We start from the raw sequence: 25,058 nt of genomic DNA on the forward strand, positions 1-25,058 counted from the left end.
ATGGCCACACAACAGACAAAAAAAATATCAGATTCCATCCACAGGAAATCAACAGCGACATTTTGGACACTGACAGCAAATACAGTGTCCTCTAATAAAGACTATGCAAATGTGTCGGTCCTCCTGTGGTGCTGTTCCTTATCTCCTGTCTGCAGTGTTCACTCACAGCATCACGTATCAAGAAAAAAAAAAGATATGAACGCAATCAAGTCAGGGGATGAATATGTTCAGGTATAAAGTCAGAAGACTAAAAGTGCTTGGATGTGTGTGTGAGTGTATGTATGTGTGTGTGTGTGTGTGTGTGTGTGTGTGTGTGTGTGTGTGTGATAATGTATGCGCTTGGCCCTGGGCAGGACCCAGCACCAGCTGTTGGTAATAAGCTGTGACTGTTAATGAACGCTCCCTCTAAGCTGTGGAGCTACAGGGCACCGGGATCCATCTACAGCAATGGGCTGGTCCTATACTTAGCAAACACCCCTGCTGCTCCCATATTAGAGCCACATTACTGCCCCCCCTTCCCTCTCTTTCTTCCTTCACATGCTAGCTGTTGAGCATTATAATGAATCTCGACACAAACACCAAAGGACATTGTGTGACTGAGGGGGAAGTATGAAAGGAGATAGATAGGAGAAGTTTTTGTGTCACTTGAAAGAGGGATGAGCTACAAGGTTATAAACTGCAGACGTCTGTTTTTTTTTTTTTTACTCAGGGAGAAAATCCTCCCTTCTTAGAAGAGTTGATAGTTGACTAACACCTGGGAGCAGCTCCAGTCCTCAACTGGTTTGTCCCCTTCATCTGTTGACTAAATGCTGTTGAGTTGAATCCCAAAACAAAGGAATATCTCCCTCTCTCCTCACTTCATGTCCTTGGTAAAAATTAAATTCAGACCTAAAGTTTTCTTTACAAGATTAAAGGGATAGTTCAACATTTTGGCAAATTGGCCCATTGCCATAATCCCTGTAGTTTTAGGAGTAGGTTCGTTACCTTTAATTGTCGATGCAAGCTATTTTTAGAATGGCTACGCTACAGAGGCTCATGGGATTTCTTGGTTTCCCTCATCAAAGTCATCAAATACACAATCCAACAACTCCAAAACGCTCTGGTGAACAAGTTGTGACCTGCACATTCACCACACTATGAGATAATAACGGAACGTTACGATATGGAGTTGTTTTAGAGGTTGAACTATCCCTTTAAACTAAGGGATGCGCTCTCTGTCTATCAATCATGCAGCACCTGTACAGGTGCATCCACAGCGCTGTCCATGGTGCTGTGACACTCGACCCCTGAACCGGCTACAAGCACTGATTCACATCATGCCCACACAACCATGGGACTTGAAGTTTTCATTCTCCACACACAAACTCATACTCATGTCGCACACACAAGCCTAATGAGTGAGATCAAGAAAATGATGGATGGATAACATCCTGTTATTGTTTTCTTATGCCAACAGAAGAATTAGATTTGTTTAATTGAGTGATTTTGATCTTTTCTTCGGAACGGAAAAATACATCAAAAATGACATCATGAATCAATGAGGGAAAAAACAACATGATTAAGCGACTAGTTGACTAAAGGCAAAATCTGACAAATCAGATTTGACTAAGTAAATCCTTAGTCAAGGACAACACTGATATTTTAGGTAACACTTCATATTAAGTACACACTATTAAGCATTAGTTAAGCATTAATAGATACTGAATTATTCATTTATAATGCATGAATACTCATTAGTATAGAGTTTATAAACACAGTTAGTGCTTATCAATGATGAGTAAAACATTTTTAACTGTGTTTATAAACTACATACTAATGAGTATTCATGTGTTATAAATGATGAATTCAGTATTTAAAACTGAACTAATGCTTTAACAGTCTGAATTTATCATAAAATGTTACTATATTTTATATGATATGGAAATATAAGGCAAATATCTCATTAGCAAAGGACATGAGCAACGACTCTGATGATCCTCAATAACCCATCATCCTCCATTTGCCACAACCCTGTCCTCAGTCCACACACGTCCTGCACTGGTCTTTAAAGTAACAAGAACTGCATTTATGTCAGAACTACTGTACAAATATAGAAATGGAGCTAATGCAACTTTTTCTCTCGTCCTGACCCAATTCCATGAGTGAAAATGACTTCAATCCCGCAGGAATACCACAGGAATCCCATGACCCCCAGGACTGCTTAAAAACTGTCAGCAACCATCTGTCACAAGATCCTCCCTTCATCCCTCTTCTGCATCTTATAAATACCCCATCATGGGTAGACTGTTAAGTGTGGGGGTCCCTCCTCAGTTGACCCATAGATAGCACACTGTGGGGCCTCTAAATGAAAATGCCACACAGTTTCAGTCTGATTGCATGTGTGTGATCCTCTACACTGTGGGTCGGTTTATCGCCTCAACAGAAACTCACACCACTACAGCAAACTTATGAATTTCCTTCTACATTACTTGTACATAAAAAAAAGACACACCTCTTTCTTCCCCCACTCCTCTGTCAGTGTATTCACACTCCTGAACTCACTCTCACTCTCCCATGGGATGCAGGTTTCCCTCTCCCTCACACTGCACTGTATTGTCACACCCTATTGCAAGTTAAGACTCGCGCAGAGACAACATTGGTGTCTTTATTCCCACAAAAGCTTGGATTACTTTTGTCGCTCCGCGGTTTCCTGAGGAATCCTTTCAAGAGCTGTGAATCAAATTCAGGCTAATTAGCAGATATTTTGACAGGAAGTAAGTCGCCTCTGTGCTGTGATCCGTGAACACGATGGGAAGAATAAGTCACTTTTTTTCCCTTTTTTTTTGAGTGAAAGAAATCAAATCTGAGAGCCGGTGGTCTGTGCAACTTCTCTTTGATTTGAGGATTAGAGCTACGGACTGTTCATCGCTGTCTCGACAATTACTCTGAGGCTAATGGAAGCGGACGCCGTTAATCTTCACATGTTGCCGCCAATGTAGATCCAGCAGCAGCAGCAGCAGCAGCAGCAGCAGCAGCAGCAGCAGCAGCAGCAGCTCTCTCCCATCTTGTATTCCGAGCCTCACTCGGCTCGGCTGAGCTCAACGATCACACACACACACACACACACACACACTTATCAAGGCACCTTCATTTACTGTTGGTTTGAGAGGAGACATAGATGAGATATAACGGCAGCAGGTCTGACTGATTGCCATGTGAGGGGGGTTTTTAAAAAAAAGCAGAATGTCAATAGAGCAGTTACAGAGTGATCGCCGCAGACATAAACACTGTACAAGTCTGGATTTATTGTCATTAGTGTTAATGGTGTCATTTCTAAGCTGCAGCACAGTTGCACTGAACATACAGCCGGACATTTATTACAGTAGGTCTCTATACTGGGAGAAAGGGTCAAACGTGCAGTTCTTTATCCTCATAGTATTAACAGCTGTCCTGACTCCTCGGTGATAATCACCCATTCTGGGCTAAATGTCAATGAACTGAAGACCTATCGTCCAAACCATCTAGAGTCAGAAAGACGTGGTTATATATTACAACTGCCCCAGCCTATGCTGTGCAGCAACAACTGAAACATAGAGTGTGAAATAATGATGCAGGGATGGGCTCTGACCTCCTTTAAATCACTCTGTCTGCATAAATAATCAACCAGCACGCTGTCAGGAGTGGCAAAATGTTTGCAGCCTCTGAAGGGTGAAGCAGCACCTGATGTGGGGGCACCTTGGTGGCTAACCTGATAGAGTGTGTATCACATAGGCTTACCCTCCTAACTGCAGAGGCCACGGGCGTGAGTGTCATCCCTGCCTGGCTGCATTGCAGATAGCATACATTATATCAGGCTCGCACACTGTAAAATAAAAAAAAAAAAAGTGGACTGGTGGCCTGTTGTGCCCTGGGACACTGAGCAGGATGAGACTACACAGTACACAGCCGCGGATGTCACAGTATTAACTACAGGTGACTGGTGTTAAACATCAGTCTGCATTGATCCTATTATTATCCATTATGGCTCCATAGAGGGTAATCACGCTCAACACATTTAAAGGTACATTATGTAGGAATTACTCCCATCTAGCGTTGCGGTTGTATATCGCAAGCAACTCAATCGTATTTTTCATGCTGCATTCACGTGAAGTTGGGCAGACGGCCGACGGACAACAGCCGCTGCACGTAACGGCATAAACAAGCGTCTATGGTTGGACAAGTGGTCCGTCAGCACCAGGCAAAACAATACACGTGACAATATGTTGTCATGGCGATGTGGTATTGTTGACCTGACCCACATTTTACCGTCTTTCTCTGGACTTCTGTGACTAAAATGACATCTGGTTTGTTACCGACGGCCGTCTGCCCAACTGCACGTGAATGCAGCATCAGTGTAACGCTCCATTCCTCCTCACTACGTTACCACGGTGACTTTTCACAGACGCCACCTCCACCTGAGCCGACAGCTCCGGTGTCTCCGCTGAGTTTCCTGGTTTCCTACCGTCACGCTGCCACTGAACGTAAAAACATGGCGACACGACATGGCAGCAGCACCGAGCTTACCCGCTCCATGGAGATATGAATGATATGAACGGCAAATTCAGAGCTGAAAGGAACACTTCACTTTGCTGATGGGGGGATTACTGATGAATGAAAAACAGACTTTTGAACGAAATAATCAATTTTTGTCCCTTTAAATGTGCAGTGTGTAATAATTTGCAAGGTTATTAACAAAATCTGAATATACTTCCCATGAATATATTTGTGTATAATCACTATCAAATCCAATTTGTTTTGTTTTTGTATCTACATATCTACTTATAATCTTGCGCCGCCATGTTTGTACGGCAGCCCGAACGGAAAATCCAGCCAGTCAGAGAGCACGTTTCAAGAGTTTCGACATATTGTAAAATGGTTTAGATCTTCACCTCATCGCTCCATGCTCCTGAAATACTCTAAGTCGTGGTAAACAAGATGTTTTGTCCTCGGAGGCCACCGTCAGGGGTGAATGTGAGTGAGTGAGCACTGCAATCTGAACGCTCACGGTTTTCCTCCCATTTTACACACTAGACCTTTAACCCTAATACATTGTGGGCTGGAGCTAGCCTCTACTAAAAGCCTACATGCGAGGCGTTAAAGGAGTATCAGTGAATGGTACCACCTGAAGTAGCCTGCAATGTGAAGTGTTTAAGGAACTGGTATTGCTACACATCTGGTTTGCATGTAGGGGGTTGATGGTGGGATGACCTGGTCACCTTTACTGATGTAAACTGGTTTTAAATTGGTGCTGGTACTGGTTTTAAAACAATAACAACAGGTTTTTCCACAGTAGCCTGAGCTCAGTCTGACATTTTGAATCTATTCAAACTGAACGTCTGAACGTCACTGCTACTTCCTGAACACAAAGCATTTAAATGCTCATAAAAACTGAACAAAAATAATAAATCAGGTCACTGCACCAAACACAAATTAACTTGAGCTATTTCATATGATGTAATTAATACTTTACCTATACATTATATATCATTTCACCCACACACTGTTAAGCAGAGTGTTCATTTCACAGGTATAAGTGTGATCCCTGCATCACCAGGAAAAAGCCAGACACTGACTGTTTCAAAGAATGCATACGCTACAAGAGGAAGAATTTGATAAGGAAAAAATACATTTCAGTATCAGTTGCGAATGTAATCCAATTAATGAGATCAGGATCTGGTCCCAGTGTGAGATGCATATCGATGCCAGGGGAAAGTGAACGTGTTTCAGTCGAGTAACAGGGACAGAGAGGAGGCCAACGTGCTCAACTCATCTGGATCAGAACAATTATTATAACTTCCCTGTGTCGATGAGTTCTGTGAATCTATATATCTACATCTTACCACATAGGCTGGCCCAGGTTCCCAGCATTCATGCCACCCTTGCGTTATGACCCAGTGAAGCATAAAAAGGCATAAACGGCGCCTCAAATGGAGCAAATGACTGGCCGTTTAATTGTAGTGAGTTAAACTGGTTCCCTGTGGTAGGGGGATGAGAGTCGGACGCTCTGAGTAGTAATTATCTCAGGTAGCTATCTCATTACCGCCCTCCTCTGCTAAACTGTGGCCGCGGATTTGGGTGTTGCATTGTGGATTGGCCATTTTCTCACGTTCTTCTGAGGCCATGCTGTTTATCACTACGCAGGGAAAATAACTTAAGTACTAGTTGCATTTGCAGAAATAATAGAGTGTTTTTATTGTCTTCATGTCCATTCTTTTCTTTTTTTTTCTCTTCTTCTCTGTGGCTGCTGTATAAGACTTGTTCAATTAAGTAGCCAGGTCGCTGCTATCTAATATAACATTGCCTCGGTGTGCAGCATTTTAATGATCAAGGTGATGAAAGGAATTCATAAATTAGGGAAGTTATGGAGCGTTTTAATGTTTGCAGCGGGGCTTTTCCCCTCATGCCTGTGTTAGCTCAGAATAAAGCAACTTACATAACACATTTCCCAACTGTGAATAAATACATAATGCTAGAGTTGTATTAAAAAAAAAAAGAGTGAATTAAAATAACAGCTCCAGGCTTTGACACATTTTGAGGGGGTTTGTCTGCCTATTAAACATTTGAGACAGGGAGTTTGGAGGAAAACAATATGTTCTACTAAGTGTCACCCTCCACCCAACACACACAGAGCCTGAATCCCTCATTTCTTCATCCAAATTGTAGACGTGTGGTTCACTGAGCATCCTCAGTAGCACTGCGCGGTGAGCGGGCCAATCCCATTGCAGCATCAGCTTGAAGAGGCTTCTGCTGGCTCCGACTCGCCCGGGGTTGGCATTCAAGCAGGGAGAGAGGAGGGGAGGAGGAGGGGGAAAAAATGGGGGGAGAGGGAGATGCTAATCATCTGAGCTTGAGGAGTACAAGGCTTGAGATAGACAGAAACAGACAGAGAGAGGTACACAGAGAGATGTCTCTGCCTCTGCCAATAGCATTTTTTTTTTTATTATTGGAGTCAGAATGAAATTCAGCAGTAGGATAAGGATCTGTGCTTGTAGTCCGCCTGTCTGCTGCTACATCTACGGGACGACAATTACCTCTGCCACCGCCTGCTTTATGAGCTCAGAGGTGGAGAAAGAAAACAGAGACATTAACTTCCATTGATGATGTCTTTGTTTTTCTTTGCAACACAGATTGTCAAACTCTGTGAAAGGTTTTGGAGCTGGATGTGACATCCACTCAGCAAAAGTTTGTCAAAACACTCTGGGGAAATACGATGCAGGAGTGAACGCACCGTGCTCCAGGAGGATCTGGCAGGATTTCACACAACTCAACTAATTTCAAAAGAAACTTATGGAAATGATGCACCTCATGTTTTACACCAATAAAACTGATTGGATGCTGCACGGTGCCGTTACCGATGCCCCTGCTGCAAAACGAAAAATAAAGTGCCTTTTTGCATAAGTCGATATATGCTGCTATTACTGTTCTCCCCGCTATCGCCTTCTGCTACTGTCTTGATCAATAATCAGTGCATGCAAAACACAAATATAAAGAATGAGCTGCTCGGAAACTGTGTGATGAGCATGATTCCCCGTGGAGTCTCAAAGGTCTATAAAATGCGTACGCACATAAACACACACATCCAGAACCATGTTGAATTTGTAGACTGACACAGAAACAGCTTGTATCTCGAAAGCAAAACTGAGTTATCTCCCCCTTCTTTGCCTGATGGTCTTAATGAAGATGAAACTCAATTTGCACTGGCCTCCCAGATCAAATTTTAATTAGTTTTTTTTTTTTTCATCTTCTTTTTTTTTCAGTCCTTCTCCTGTCTGAATCTCGATTCTTGCAGGGCGTGGTATTTGAGTATGTCTCCCTACTCTCCACTGCACCTCGAGGCTGAACATGTCCCCGACCAAACCCCCCCCCCACTCTGTGTCCAAGCTGCCGCGAAACACACAAAATGCCACATTAGTATTCAGATGACATCAGATCTCTGGGCCAAACACTCACTGGACAAAGCTTGACAAGCAGCCCTGCACACACACACACGCACACACGCACACACACACACACACACACACACACACACACACACACACACTCTCTCTCAAAGCTATTTATGAATAAGGATCAGGAGACATGCTTCAATTATCACAGCACAGAGCTCACAGGGGGGAAAAAATCTTTACCATGGGATTGCTTGAATCATGGCCTGTGCGGGAAACCGCTTCATGTTGTGTTTTCTCATTACATGCCACACATCCTGCCGCGCTGTAGATTAGCATTGCGCGTTCATAAAGCATAGTGGGTGCTGCAGCGAGACAAAGCTAATAATTAGGAAGGGGACGCGATAACACTGACACATCACTAAAGCAGGAGTCGCAAAGTGCTGTGAGCTGGAGTTTCCAACTCTACCCATCACATTTCTTTACTGTTTTTTTGTGAGGTATCGATACGTCCCATTAGTCTGTCCATCTCCGCTCTCATCCGCCTATACATACCCTCTCCACACCCCACACCCCACACCCCCCGCCTCCGACACCACAAATAATATGCTGATAGAAAGCCAGCATCTGCGACATGTCAGCATATTCACAGATAAAGCCTCTGTCCGTGTTTTAATGAAGGCCCTTAATGGTCCAGAGCACTTTAGAGCTACTAGACAACAACATGGAGGAGGAAATAGGAAATAGAATTTGCATTTTCCTGTCATAAGTTATATGAATGGGGAAGTCGTTTGGAAATTTAGAGCAACCAAGGAAAAGAAAGAGGGTCGTTAATAGTGTTGAGGATGTGCAGCGTGCGTCTGAATTGCTAAGCTCAACTTCCACTCAGAAATGGAACACACTCAACCACGGCAACACCGATTGGAAGTGTGATAAATGTAGCATCGCAATCCACTTGAGGCAGATGAACAAATAACGGCGTTGACGCAGCACGGCTCTTCACAGACATCCACACCTCCGTGCCAGAGCCGCTGTGTCTCGGTAACCTTCGCAAACTTCATGAACTTGAAAATGACAAGGAGGGATAACTCATCGAAGCCAAAGCAGCGCAGCAGCGTGTCACTCAAACAGAACCGTCCCAGTGTTCTCAGGCTGGTTAGTCATTCGCTGAAACCTTGGGAATTTGCATTTACATTGGAAAGCAGTGCAGTTTATGAGACTTGCAGAGTAGAGGAGAGGGGTTTTGTCTTTCCACAGTAAACAGTTGGAAATCCCCTCTTCAATATACAGTACAAACAAATGAGAGGTAATGTGGTAGGCGCTATCAAATAGCTGCAATGCATAAAGAAAGAAAGAAACAGGAAGAGAGAGAAATAATGAGTGATTTCTATTCAACAGTTGCTGTTTTTTCAGAGGAAAGTTCTGTTGTTCATTTAGCCCACCAACTGAAGTTAAAGGAGATAATTGGTGGTGTGTTTGTTTGTGTGCGTATAAATTCTCACACCTACCTCACTGCATAAAAAAAAGTATAATAATTATAATAATGGGATGAAACCAGTCGGTAGCTATGGTAACAAGGTGAGTGCATATAATAGAACATGCGAAAGAGGCAGAAAAGTACAGAACAGAGTCAACTCACCGGCTTGAGATGAGTCACCTATGAGGGAAGAGAGAGACAAGAGAAAAAAAGATGGATCAGTTCAAAGCACAAAAAGAGTAAAATGTCAGTCGAGTACACCTGCTCGCCAGAAGACAGTCACGACTAAATGAGATATAATAGCAGAGAGAGGGAAAGAAAAGTCAGACCCAAATTAGCTTTAGGTGTCTGCAAGAGCGATTCCACACATTAGCATCAGCACTGAGCTGCTAATTGAAATGTTGGAGGAAATCAACTAGCAGGGACGTTCAGGAGGCCGCTCTCATATTTTCTATTATAAAGTCGGTCTTAAAGGTCAAAACATGACAACACAGAAGTTCTTGGCATCCACCCTCCATTCCTTTATGCTGCCAATAACTCCTCACAGACTAGTTATTAAAACAAGACCAGTATGGGCTAAATGTTGACACCAACTGCATTTACCTGGCATAAAAAAAGAAAAAAAGATTAGAACCATTTCATTTGTTCTATGTATTTATTTACAAAAGGAATTGATAAATGTTTAGAATATGTAAGAAAACATATTATAAACCTAATTCAACAAACTCTCAGCAAAATATATGTGCAAATACAGTATGTTAATACGATATCACAGCATAAGGCTGTGCTCTCTACAATACATAAGTTGTCAGTTTGTTGATTACTAAACATCATTTCCTGTAAGAAAGCTACATGTGCAAGGATCCATTCTCATCTACACACAAGGACTGATGAATCAGTGCTGCAAGTTGCAGCTCATTATTTACATGTTGAACTTCATACAGCAAGGATTATTTGATTAAAATGTATTAACAAAACAAGGTCATCGAAGTGACAAAAAACAGAGTACCGATCTGTTCTGTCTTTGTTTGTTTTCTTTTCACTCCAGAAGAACATTAAGGACAGTTTTTTCCTCTGTCTTTTTGTGTTCTTTTGCTTATTTGGCCTGTGTACTTTTTCTATTGATTGTTTTTATTGCACAAAAGTGTATTAAGACTATGTACTGTAGCTGGCTACCATGGTGATTTTACACTCTAAATAAACTGAACTGAACTAAAGGACTCGCGATCCACATCTGGTCGCCCCCTGAAAGAACAGCACGGCACATTAACCAGTGGCTTCAGGTGCAGCTCACACCGTTACCCACTCACTGTCACTGACACCAACAGAGTGACAGACGGCATCAGAGCAGGAGGGAGAAGAGGAGAAGATGAGGTGTGTGTGTGTGTGTGTGTGTGGGGGGGGGGGGGGTGTGTGATACTATATGAGGACCACCCGATGCAGAGCAGAGCAGAGCCAGCCTCAAACTCCTTTTGGATTTCTTCCCATCTTCAATAGATGACTCGAGGAAATAAATAAATAAATAAGTCAGCTTGTTTTTTTAACAAACATGCATAAGTTTCATCTGAAATATTGATCCAAGCTGTCAGGTCAAATTCCTAATTAAAGATTGGAGCTGCTTCATCAGTTGGCAGGTGTTGAGTGTTTAAAAAAAAAGAAAGAAAAAGTATACAGTATACAGCGTGAGGATCAATTGAAGGTGGAGGGCACAGCCAATTAACTTGTGAGGGGCTAAACTTTTTTTTTTTCTTTGAGTGAATTTCTGCACCAGCTGCACATTTCTGACTTGTCGGGCCTACGTGCCTCCGTGTTACAGACCTGTTGAGCATGTTTAATGCACTTCCCCTTCCCCTTTTCTAACTGTGGCTGAGGTGGCTCAAGTGGATCTGCTGTCATCCATATTTGTGAGGTGGCTTGTGTTACGGAGGGTCCGGGTGCACCCACACGGAAAGAACCTATAGGTTTTAATATAGGTTTGAATATATGTGACATACATAAAATTGGCCATTTTCATATATACGCATATGCTATATATATTATTGGTGCATGCATATATATGCACCTTATATGCAGCATATACTGTATGAAACCTACAGTATATGCAGTTTATCTGTGCATATATGCTGCAAAGAAGGTACCATATATATATATAGTATATAGAATATGCGTATGAAAACGGCCACATATATTCAAACCTATATTAAAGTGAAATTCCGGCGTAAGTGTAAACCATGGTCAAACACACCGTAACACCGAGTTAGACCCCCCCTCGAGAGATCAATTTGCCCGACCGCTACATTCACGAGATCCACCAACTTCAGCAAATACCGCAATATCGCCACACACGGCGCTGTCCGGATCCACTGTCTGACCGCAACCAAAACGCCACCATTTGCCCAAAATAATGCTCAGAACTGCACCAAATGTCATCAATAGTACACACAGGGTCCCAGCACGTAGTACGAGTTGTCAAACATCTGCTAGCTTTGCCTGTTTTCTTTAGCAAGGAGATGCAACTCAACTCACCTACTTCTCCTCCGGGAGCCGCTCGTTGGTGAGGAAGCCCTGACGAGTCGATCACCGAGTGCACCGGAGTTCCGCAGCTCAATCAACAATTACCTCATGGAAATACAATCAGAGTTTTTTTTTTTTATATCTTGCATATCACTTTATAACTATTATTATCGAGTGCTGGCCACGATATAGGCGCAAATGAGCATTTTTAAGAGCTGCGGAACTCCGGTGCACTCGGTGATCGACTCGTCAGGGCTTCCTCACGAACGAGCGGCTCCCGGAGGAGAAGTAGGTGAGTTGAGTTGCATCTCCTTGCTAAAGAAAACAGGCAAAGCTAGCAGATGTTTGACAACTCGTACTACGTGCTGGGACCCTGTGTGTACTATTGATGACATTTGGTGCAGTTCTGAGCATTATTTTGGGCAAATGGTGGCGTTTTGGTTGCGGTCAGACAGTGGATCCGGACAGCGCCGTGTGTGGCGATATTGCGGTATTTGCTGAAGTTGGTGGATCTCGTGAATGTAGCGGTCGGGCAAATTGATCTCTCGAGGGGGGGTCTAACTCGGTGTTACGGTGTGTTTGACCATGGTTTACACTTACGCCGGAATTTCACTTTAAAACTTATAGGTTATTTCCGTGTGGGCACTCACTCACCCATAAAGGATGTGCAACCCTGACTGCCTGATACTGACCTCATAATAATAAATAATAATAATACATATAATACATACATACATACATACAAGTCACCTTACCGAAATAAAAGCATAAAAGATCATAACATTGTTAAAAACAAAACATCAAGATAAAAGCGAGTGAAGTGCAGAGTGTCCGGTTAAAGGGAGTATGCCAGTTTGAACAGGTGGGTTTTGAGTTGGGACTTGAATGTTGTGATGGAGTCTGACTGTCTTATGTGTGGAGGGAGAACGGGGAAAACGGTTTGCATCGCTGGCCGCCGTGTGGGAGACCAGGGTTTGAACCCCACCTGGGGAAGTCTGTAACGAAAACACAATGCACAGGACCAGATTGACATTGGCTACACTTGCAAGGTGAGAAGAAACATCTCCAGTCCCCAACACATTTAGCTGAGCAGGAGTGTGAGGTGTTTTATCTGTGCTGAGCTAACACTGGTCTTCTGATCCACACAGTCTGGCCACACAGGAGCTGAGACGGAGCTTTAAAGTCCACAGCTGTGGATGAAGGCAAAGGTGCCGGAGGAATTATCACAATCAATAGTCTTCATTCTCCCAGGCCTTGCTTGTTAATATCCTGGATTTTGACAAGGATATCTCCAAGTCCCACACGGCATCAACCGCCCTGCTTGGCCTTATATCGACAAATATACTCTAACATAGGTAAACGAGTAACAGTGTGTGCGTAAGTGTGTGTGTGTGAGAGGAAAAGGGACAAAGATAGGGGAATAGAGCATGTGAGGTGATAGTTGGTCAAACACAAGTCATCTATCAAGCCTTTCTACTCCTCCCAGCCCACAGCCAAGCCACCAGAAGAGAAATAAAGATGTGCACACAGCACCGTATGTGCTCCCATGTAATATCATGTCATGGCAGCTGCGTACAAATATAAAGTTATGGCAGCCACACCGTCTTTACAGGGTGGGACACAGAGCTGGGGGGACCATCTTTTATTGATGATATATCATCCTGTGGAGCTGATAGGAACCAGGGGCACGGCTATAAAACTCTCTAGTGACCCCTGTAGTATAGTAAATAACCGCAGCTGGACGCCAGCGACGGTTTGATGCTCGGTGTCAAACACACCGCGGGCAAAGGCTGGTGAGAGGCAGGGTTCTGAAACCGCGCTGAAGCCCAACACCCCCCCAGCTTCCACACACACGCTCCTAATGACACCCCTCATTACACCGGACTATGCATGTGACGTTCGGTGACCACGGTGCCATCGCCGGCAAGGAGAACTGGAAAATGACCCCCCGGCCCGCTCCCCACCACCACCTCCACCTCCACCCCCCCTTTCTCTTTTCTGCAAGTGAGCTTCGCAGACAAGAAGCGGTGACCCCTGTCCGCTGTCGATTTACTTCCCATCTCTCCCTGCGCTCTCCACACCTCGCTCTGCCACGCTCAGCTGTCAGCCTCTCTCTGGTGGAAAATGTAGAGAGAGAGGAGTGTGGAGGGAGCACGGTGCACACATCTCTGAATAAAAGAATGATATGCACATAATGTTTTTATTTGTACAGAAAAAAAAACCTTATTAAAGGGATAAACTAATATATATATATACAAGACTGGGACAAAGTCTGGCAACACCTGCCCATGCAACTTTTCTTCATGGAAAGAAGCTAAAGCATGCTGGGAAACTTGCTAAATGTCACCAGATGAAGTAATGTGCTAATTAGCATATTTATGACATCATTGTCTGTATTTGCATTCAGCCTTTTTGTCAGCTGGCTTCAGCTCTTTATCTATTTGCCCCTCGCCTACACAGTACTTTAATACAGCTCAACTACAAATAAAGGCTTTCTCATTTGCATGTTTCTTGTTTCTGATGCCACACAACAGAACAAGTGAAATAATGACCATTAAAACCGGAAGCCAAACTGCTGCACTGCTGAAATGTTGCTTTTATGAAAGTTTGACAGCTGTACTCTGACTAAACTAAATAGTCGCTGAGAGAGAAAGTTAGAGGATGCAGATTATTTATTTATTTTGTCTCTCTCAGCACACAAACCTTTGTCTACTACTGCCCAGCCTCTCTTAAACAGACTCAACTTCAACTAAAGATAGTTCTGGTACTGACCACTTGTTTAAAGGGATATTTCAACATTTTGGCAAATTTGCTTATTGTCATAATCCCTATAGTTTTAGGAGTCGTGCAAGTGCAAGTTGTTTTTCGATCAGCGGGGCAGAGATGTGAGCTGCACGGTATTTCCACGTTTCCCTCATCAAACTAAATAAACAATCCAACAACTCCAAAACGCTCTCGTAGACAAGTTGTGACCTGCACATTCACCACACTATGAAATATTAATACATAATTATGTAGCATTACAACAAATTAAGCAAATACTGTACTCAGAACTACTTGCGCTTTTGATATCACTCCGCCCAGCAGCCGTGTCCGAAATGTAGCTCCGGCTACGCATTTGCCGTGAAAACAACTCTGTCTCGTAATGTTCCATTATTATTTCATGGCTGGTGAATATGCAGGTCACAACTTGTCTACGAGAGTGTTTTGGAGTTGTTGAATTTAAATTTGATGAAGTTGATGAGGGAAACGTGGAAATAGCCTCCGTCTCTCCCCCGCCGGTCTCAAAACAACATGCACCGACAATTAAAGGTAATGAACCTACTGCTATGACTATAGGGATTATTGCAATAGGGAAATTTGCCAAAATGTTGAAATATCTCTTTAATCAAAAATATAACTACATTTACTGGTGCTTCAAAAACCACAAAAAAAGATGTTAAAATGCTGCACTGCTGAAACAACACAGCTGTTGTTCATACTTTTAGACTATTCTCAAGTTCAAATTTGTGCCAGCAGCTAATTAGCTCTATACATTTGATCTGTATTTCTGTATTCTAAGATCTGGAGCATCCACCCACCTGCTTTCATTATTGTATTATAGTAGCTACATAGGCCAGTTTGCTGTTATGCAGCTTAGACACTTTGCTCATTGTAAATCTCCTTGAAAAGTGTAAACTGGTGTTAGCAGTTTGTTAATGGTTAGTGTGCTGACACAAGTCCCATTGTAAATTCACTGTGGCCGTCTTCCAAGGGAGAACTACAGGTCGTTGCAGCTCCAAGGCTGATACAGACTAGATTATCATTGTTCATAGCAGGTGCAGGTGTAATTACAAACATTATTAACAGTGGTTCTGTTCCATTTAAGGGACTAAGCCATGGCCTGAGTAGGTGTAGCCAGAAGACCTTTATCACAGCAGACACTTTGGCATGGTTAACACTGATGTAGTCTTTCCAGGTTACCTGAGAGCCATGGAAACAGTATGAACCATGCACAGGTGGTTGTTTTCTGTGGTTCATCCTCAAGCATGGGATTTCAGTATATTTATTTAGCATACAGTATTTGGCATAGATGAGATCATTAAAAACTGCTGAATTCCATCTAGTTTTTTAGTAGATTTAAGGCTAAGTTCTTCTGCCTATGACAACTTCAAATGTGTTCTATGAAAGAGGTCATGACCAAGCCCCTGAAACTATGGTGAATCTAATACTAAATAGAATACTACTAATATAATTCATTGGTGCATAATCATCTAAAATTAAAGCAGATAACAGCGGCACGGCCGTTTCGGCTAATGCTGTGTTCAAGGCAGGCTTTTGAAACCGTAAGTTACAGCTTCAAGTCACAACTACGACTTGGTAGCGTTCCAGGTAACCCGTAGCTCGTGTTTTTACCGTCCTGTTGTCTGTGAAAGTTCCCTATAACGGCCACTCGTAACTTCCGACCCGTGAACTCGTACCAGTTCGATCTGGTACGAGTTCACGGGAAGGAAAAACACAAAGTACGAGTTTCCTTGAACGCACCATGAGTTAGCAGCCCCCGCCCTTGTCAGGCATCAATTGGTCCTCGTGCTACGTCACCACATTCACGCGCATCCCTTGGCTGCACACACAGCCCTTCATGCCGTTCTCTCCCCTCATTGGATAACACTTGTATCCCACAAGGAAAATGTTCTCCTCGGGTTACAGCAGAGCAGAGTGACGGAGAGACTCGTGTTTAGGCTGAAATACTTCATGTAAGTGATTGCTGACGGAAAATAGGACTATTTAGGACTTATATTAACAAAAACATTCCACTGATATCTGCTTTAAGAATGATTGTGTCCTGAGTCATTTTCAGTCCACCATATTGCACCGCCATGTTTCTACAGTAGCCCAGAATGGACAAACTAAACACTGACTCGGAGAAAACTTTGTTCAAAAAGGAGGAGTGAGCAGAGCAATCTGCAACCACACCTGTATTGAGGATGTTCTGACTTCTTGAACGAATGAGAGGCCTTTCACATGTCTTTCTCTGCTTAACAACCTTGCAACCGCAAATTAACAACATCATTTATGCTCCCAGTGCTACGTCTGAATAACACTAAGGTTAAAGACAGAGGAGTGGGTGTGAGGCAACTAAATTTAACCCATTCAATGTATAAATCAATTACTTTTACCCAACTGTTTCCCTGATGATATCAGCACTAAGTCACTGTTTGCTAACAACTGAAACTGCTCCTCTTGACGTCTCTTGTTGTATTGTGACTGCAATTGTAAAAGTTTGACATTACTATGTCAGTGGTATATAGACAAAGAAAACAATGTCAGACTTCTACAAGTGGCTTCCTCTGTGATGGGAAAGGTATGAGAATAAGAAATATGATGCATTTACTGAATGCCCCAGAGACTGTGAGGGGGAATCCATACTCTCATACAGAGGTAGCAACAGCTGGAAGGACTTTATGCTTATTTTCAACAGCAGTGAGCAAACAAGGGGAAAGTGCTGGCATTCTGCCTTGATCAAGATCTTATTACCAGTGGATTTTTACCTAATATGCTAAATGGAGAGAAACAATAGACTGCTCACACCACTGTGGACGGCAGTCTCACTAACACTGTGTATAGCTCTGTCCTGGGTGGCCTGGACTCCTCTAAATATTGCAACCATTCCTCAGAGCTTCTGCTCCATGTTGACGTGATTGCATCACAACATTTCTACAGATCGGTCAGCTGCAGATTCAAGCTGGCAGGGCCTCATCTCAGAGGTGTTTGGTTGGATTCAAACTGACTGGGGAGGCCTCTGACTCACAATGAACTCATTGTCATGTCCATGAAAGCAGTTTTGGATCATGTTTTGCTTTGCGACATGGCACATTATCATGCTGGAAGAGGCCATTAGAAAATGGGTAAATTGTGGCCATGTGTTCATGTGCTTTGTCACATTACTAATATGACGGCCAATTTGAGCAGGTGTTCAATGATTTTTTTTATAAAACACATTATTATAACAAATTATTCACCAGAAAACCAACGTGCTGGGGAAATGTCACTATGACCTCTCCATTATCAGGTGTCGGATATCTAAGTGAACTATATGACATCCCCAGTCGGCACTAGATAAAAGATAAAACCGATTACTAATAAGGCACAGCCACTTCACTTGAGGTAAAATGTTCATCTTGCAAAGTACTGAGAACAAAATATCCTATACTACAGCATCTGAAGAGAGCTTTTGCTAGTAACAGGGTGAAGAGATCAGTGCGTGTCATTCCGTGCATCTGCTCAGTTTCCCTTGAAGATGTGAGCGACAGGCAATCATCCTCTTCCTGGCCTTTAATTAGCATGCTCTGCATAAATCACACTTTCCAAATTGTTCATGCTACTGTGCAAAAGTGAACTCATGAGTGCAACATGGTAGGATCTATTCTATTTTTTTTTCTATGCTTGGAGGGAAACTATACTGAACACTGACACGGTTTAAGCTGTTCTACATTTCTATTCCTTTTGCATCAGCGTGACTGCAACAGGTGTCATTCACTGAGACAGGAGCTGAGGCTTTCCCTTAGCTAAGGCGGAGTATGATTCCTGTCAGAGTGGTGCTGGCTGTCACACCATGACACCTTGGAAACCATGTGCGGGACACACCATTTACCTCACCTGTGTGTGATGTTTACCTACTGCAGTGTCATTTTTTTGTGTGTGTGTAATGACTTATACGTTAAGAAAAACCCAACAAAATTGTGTGTGCATCATAGTATGCAACTCAATATTACCATAGTGCGTATGCAATTTAACTTATTATATTTCTTTCTTTCTTTTTTTTTTTTTTTTTTACATTTCAATGAATCTGTATTACCTTTCAATAGACTTTTTACCTTCCAATGAACTCTTACTTTTCAATGAACTTCTAAAGTTAAATTCTAAAATGCTAGGGGCAAATGGTCAGGGTAAGAGACAGGCAGCAGAGATTTAAGACCAGGATTTAGCTGAATGGAATGATCAAGTTGTCTGATAGGCCCATGAGAGAGGACAGTATTGGTAGGTGTAGCAACTGGTGTCCAGTGATGGTGGACATGGACGTACAGGAGCAACAACATTACAGAAGTATCATTAGAGAGAATAACATCCCAAAGATACAAAGTGGCGGTACACACAGAGAAGAGCGGCGGAGAGAGCAATGTCATGATTGTAAGAAGTGTGGTTGCTCAGGTCTTGTCTGTGCTTTTCCTACTTTTCTTGGGACACGGCTCAGGTTTTGTTGACTGTAAAGTAAATTCAATTCTACTCCATTGAACTCCAACTCTCTCTAGTTCCTGATTTGATGAAAATATTGATGGCGTGGCAGTAGTCTGGAATTAGTCTCTGCCCCAGTGCTGGACTTTCTACACTGAGTTTAGCTTTGATAATACTGTAAAATGTTTGACCCTTTTCACGATGGGTTTAGTCTAAAGAGAAAGAGAGAGGGACAGAGAAAGTTACTACCCTTTCCTTAAAAGTTCTATTGAACTGTTAATATAATACAATTATTGCCTACATGTTTCAGCTATCACTATGTAAACCACACATTGCACTTTGTTCTTTAATAGCACACGATTGCTCAAAAATAATAATAAAAAGACATAAATATTTCACATTTGCCCTACATACCAAAACTACTGTTGAAGAGGCATCAATCAACATCTGTTTTATGTTTGTGTTGAGAGTGGGACAACACCAACACACCACCAGGCTAGAGAGACACTTGTTAGACTAAACATGTTAAAATGTCCAACATCACAGTAGAAATAAACATGTTTACTGGTACTGTACAAAGGTCGGGTCTTCTCTAACTTGTTAACCATGTTTGCTCAGCTAGTACCGGTATGTACCACTAAGTTTTAATACTAATCATAGCTCAGCTTTGATTCATGACACCCCCCCTCTTTCTCCAACTCTCCTGTCTTTCCACATCTTCCTCTCACTGCAGCTATATAATAAAAGCATTAAAAAAAGAAAAGAAACTTATGCTAGACTGACTTTCAAAACGGTGTATTTAAACAGGGATAGCTCCCTCCTTGAATAAATTCAAAAGATAAATGAAGACAATTTCCTAAACATTATTTCCCATTCTGTCTCTTTATCTCTGCTTTGCTGTTCCTCTTCAGTCTCTCACTACTGCTTTTATTGGTGAGTTGCACTGCAGCCTACACTTTTTTCTTTTTTTCCAAGGATAAAAGCCAATTAACAGTAAGACACTACCAAAGACGTGTAATTACTTTAAAGTGATTTATGTCCTTCATGGGGGGTCATCTAAGGGAAAGGTTGCCTTCATTGAAAAACAAGCTAAAGAACAGTCACTAGCAAGCAACTCAGCTTCAACTCAGCATTTCTAAAGGTTAGGTCAGTGGGCAAGCTTTCAGATTACTCTGAATGCGTAGCTCAGAACTCATAAACTGGAAGTCAAACTAGTCACAAACAGACAAACCAAGGAACAGAGTACAAATAAAATTAAAATAAGACACTGGAGAACCAGTGAAAACCATCTGGGGTGATGTAGAACCACCCTTAGCCTCAACGTTCCATTGTTCAAGAAAAACAAAATAACAGGTAACGACGGAAAGGTGTGAAAGTGTAAAGCATGCCCTAAAGCCACATGTGCATGTTAATATCTTGCCGAGGGTGTGCAATTGTTCTTCAAAGAGAAAAAAGAAAGAATGAACAATGGGATGTTACCCAGGAATACAGAAGACCTCACTTCTGCTAATGGAAATTGGAGGTATGTAAGAAATTGAGTCCTCACTGCCTTTGGTTTTAGACTGTTCTGGAGCCGATTGATTGGTCTCATCACCCAGTTCAATGGCAAGAGTACTTTGATCCGAAGTCCACCCATTGGCACTACATCATCTGCTGGTAACCCCACCAGCACAGAGTTCCTGCATCCTAGAATTTTTGTGGAGCCTGGCGACAATAATACTACATGAGCCATTCTTCAGGTGTAAGAAACTAAATTAGATTGGAGAATGAAGTGATACGATGACAGAGCTGCTCCTATGAGGATCTACAGACAAGCCAACAATTGAGAATTCAGCCTTTTGGAGAGGGATTCTATTGGGACAGTAGTAAAAAGCAAATCAACACTGACTGAGTGTAATATGTCCTTGACCTTTCCATCTACCTGGACGTCCTCACCATGAAAAGTTTGTTACTCTGTTTCAATGACACCTGACTTTCTCATTTGCTTCTATCATTGTTATTACAGCTGCTGGGAAGCTTTGTCATTCAGACAGGAAGAGGAAGGTATCATGTGTTGAGGCCTGAGCTGAAACAACTGGTCCCACTGTCTGTCTATGGAGGACAGCCTCAACTGCTCTGCCCTTGGGCATCACAACCTACCATCAAGCAGGTTTAATTACACATATTCATCTAAAATCAATTAACCAGCCTTGGTGAAAGTGGAAGTATCACTGCTATCAATGTGCTGTTGTGATTCAGAATACGTTAGAGAAGGAGTGAGGTCCAAAACTCTCAAAGTAGTCTCAAACTTTTGGACAGTGCACAGTGCGCACACGTCACCAAAACCTCACAGGTAGGTTTCCAGAATGTCGGGCACATTTCAATGCAATAATATTGTGACTGTAATCCGCAGCTGACTAGAGTTAAATACTGTATGTCCCTATGCCAGAGCCAGTGGAAGGTAATTGTGACAGTGGGTAACTCTAGATCACCTGTTGCCAGATACATGAGGGAGTCATTATGAAAAGTGGAATTTTGGAACTACTCCTAAGTCTTTTAAGTAATCTGTCAGAGCTCAGGCCCTAATTATACAGTAAATAGCCCCTATTAAACATTTGCAGTAGTGCTGGAGGTGAAATCGGGTTAGTTGAAGGAACATGTACCTCTCAAATGAAATATTTACCTCCCATTAAGTCGTTTGATTACCGTTTAGCTTTGGGGACTCTGGTAAAAATTTAAAGATGTGGGTGTATGAGTGTGTGTTCACACGCATAAAAGTGCTAGTCTGTTTATTTGTTGATGTGCGGGAAGCATTGTGTGCAGTTACTCTCAACTGAAAAGAGCCATCCAATTAGGTAGCACCGGTTTTTTAGGCTGACAGCAAACAGTGATGGCAAAGTTAACGAGCAGGCCCCAGCATTCAAAGAAAAGGGGAACTGAGAGGAATTCAATGAGAACAAGCAAGTGGAAGGTATTTGGAGGGTAATTAAAACCTGTATGGTGGGAAACTGCATTGCTTATGAATTAAATAAGTGGACAATGATCAAAGGATATTATGGCTCATCTGTTTGGTAAACTGCTTCAAGTTTCCACTTTTTACTTCTCTGAACTAAATCTATACAAAATGTGATTTCCAAACACTGAAAAAAATATTTATGTAACCATAATAATCCATATTTCTTTATTTTTGTCCTGTTGCATTTACAGTAGACAGGGAAAAGCTCTGTTTCCAGGTAATGGTGTCATAGTTGAGCGACTGTGCCGGGTTTGATGGCAAAAGAGTGTTTTTCTGAGGAACCATTGGTCCTTTCGGATCCCTGGGTGACCAGCGGGCCAATGGCTCTCCCAGGAGAAAATAAGACTGATGGTTGCAACTGTCATCATGGTCCCGTTGGAGTGCATTGTGGGACAGAAAGACTCGGCAGTGGAAAATAAGGCCAGAAAAAGGAAAATGTAATAGTTTTTCCCGTGTATGATGATATTTTCTGGAGGTACATTGTTGTTGTTGGTTCTTTAGAAAAGGAATAAGGGAACACAAATTTTGCCGGAATTCACATTCTACATGTAGTTCATGTAGTGAGATAAGTGTTTCAATGAATAACAGTGAATTTGTACATGTCCTATAATCCAGTGTGCTGATAAAAATGTGTGTTGAGGTGAAGTTATTTCAGATGGCACACCACACATCATGCTTTCTGTGCATTCCACTGACCTTGAGGGGGCTTTTCCTCTGATATGACATGCTACCTCTTAGATGCTGGGTAATGCTTGAAGCCAGTGTTTGACCAAGGCTTTGCAAACACACACACACACACACACACACACACACACTGATCCCCTTCCACTCGTGTGCCTGCACACCTCTTTCCTAGACCCCCAGTTCTTGCTCTAATCCTCTGAACTCTATGCTGAGGCTGCAGCCTGGTAATTCACCAAATCCCCTCCTGCTACCCTCAGCCCATACCTCGGCTATGATGTCAAGTGCTCCTTGACAGGACACACGCCAACACACATGCTGACATACAAACACGCACTTCCGCATATAAACATGGGGAACACATTAAAGGTGTATGCTACATTTGTAAAAACTTGCATCTTCCACTGATGCATCTTCCGCTGTAAACTCGATTTTTGGCACCTAGAGGAAGAAGTGTCTCCTTCAGGCTTCTCACTTGATGAAGTGTCGCATTTACCGGCTGCATGGCTTAGGTCTGCTTTCTAGCTTTTTCTCTGTGATTAGCTCTGTAATGTCTCCTTTCTCAAAACTGTCACTGAAAAACATCCATATGTTGATGGCTGATTTCATTAGATGCTTTGTTTTTCTCTTTCTTTTCTTTTTTTTTCTCCCACAACAGGAAAGCGCTCCCTGATTTGCCATTAGAGAGCCCCCACGAGAACAATGTGTAATTTCAGGCTGCCAATGAAACGGTATGAAAGTGTCAATCAAAGGCAAAAAAAAAAAAAAAAGTGGACGCTAAACACTAGATGTGATTTGAAATGTTTTCCTTCCTCGGAAAATGGAGATTACATACAAAGACAAACAATAAAAGGGACACGAGGAGAGATGTTTCCTGATTCGCGTCATCCACACTTTGGTATTAAAATGTCAATCTCATCTTGTAAAATATCACCCCTGTCCATTAAGGCTTGTATAAATGATAGGAGGGAGAATAGCATTTTTGAGAAAGGGGTGTTTTTGATGTGTAAGCAAAATAATTATTATATAATTACTGGAGCAAAAGCGAACTGGATATAATACACACATCAGAGATTACTGTCACACACGTTTTATATCTGTCCCTGTTCCCTTTGATGGCATCTCATTACATAATGCGAGGTAATTGACATGCATCAAAAATGTGCTCATGTTGCCTTTTTTAATACTTTCATTTAGTTCCATGTTATTATCTGTGTGATAAACAGATTTAATCAGACGCTCAGCAGGATAAGACCTGCACTCTTCCTGCTCATTTCAAACTAATTATGAAAGACACCTGATTGGCCGCAATGAAAGCCATAAAAATCTTAATTGTGCCTGCCAGATACTTTTGGAAATGTCCAGCCAACAGCACAAAGGAGTGGGTGAACTTGAAAGTCAAGAGCAGGTGAAAATAAGAGGGGAAAAAAGGAAAAGATAACGGAGAGAGGAGGGGAGGAAGAGGAAATATTAAAAGGGAAAATAAAGGATTTGGCACAGTGTGACTGGTCTATGAATAAGGGTAAAATAAGGACACTTTGAAGGCTCTCCGGGGTCCAACAAAGCAGCCACATTTCAGCATGCTCGGCTGCTTTGTGAGGGGTTAAGAAGGGTACTTTGTAAACGCTGAAGTGGCCTGCTATCAAGGCCTCCTCTCTGTTCCTTTATGATTAGTGTGCTTGTTCTGTTAGATGTGATTGGACTAATGCTGTAATGCTCCACCCGAGTTAATGGTCTGTGGTTACTGTTGCCAAGCCCTGCTGCTTGATTAAATTATTCACTTAATATTAGTATTAGTTGATTAATCTCCCAATTAATTGGCTGGGTCAAAGCGATTGTAACTGAGACTTTGTGCAACGGCAGACTTACAAATGGGAGCAGTGGTTTGATATTCACTCAGTGATGACTGAAAGATGTTTCCAGAGGTTGGCATACTAATAATGGATCTCAGCTAGAGCACTGTATTACAAGTAGTTTCCTACAGTCCGTCCTCAATCAGTGAGTCGGTAATCTGTCCTCAGCATATCAAACGCTCACCATCAAAGCCAACAGGACATTAGATAAGGTCTATTCCTGGTATTCTCACCAAGGACTGAGCCTATGTTAGAATGGATTCATCTATTTAAACATTTTGATCCATCTCTTTCATCATGAACCTTGTATATATATATATATATATGGATGTATTTCTGCCTGCATGCGACAGTATTCCAGTAGAGTTATTGCTATGTTGGGGTAACACATAATCAGAATGTTCTAATGACACATTATT

General features: G+C 42.2%; 1 protein-coding gene across 7 annotated transcripts in view; it reads right to left on the minus strand.

The window, feature by feature from the left end:
* nrxn2b (neurexin 2b) overlaps positions 1-25,058 on the minus strand; it is a 773,301-nt gene that overhangs the window by 583,725 nt on the left and 164,518 nt on the right. For 6 of the 7 annotated variants that reach the window (XM_085760265.1, XM_085760266.1, XM_085760262.1 and 3 more), the window contains one exon: positions 9,544-9,561. The exons of the other annotated variant lie outside the window; for it this stretch is intronic. In XM_085760265.1, coding sequence (XP_085616391.1) covers positions 9,544-9,561 — 18 coding nt within the window. The remainder of the gene's footprint in view (positions 1-9,543; positions 9,562-25,058) is intronic. 7 annotated transcript variants of the gene reach the window in all.

The sequence above is a fragment of the Trachurus japonicus genome, chromosome 18 (assembly GCF_045865225.1).
Source record: "Trachurus japonicus isolate A0001 chromosome 18, Traja_1.0".
In the NCBI taxonomy this organism is placed as follows: domain Eukaryota; kingdom Metazoa; phylum Chordata; class Actinopteri; order Carangiformes; family Carangidae; genus Trachurus; species Trachurus japonicus.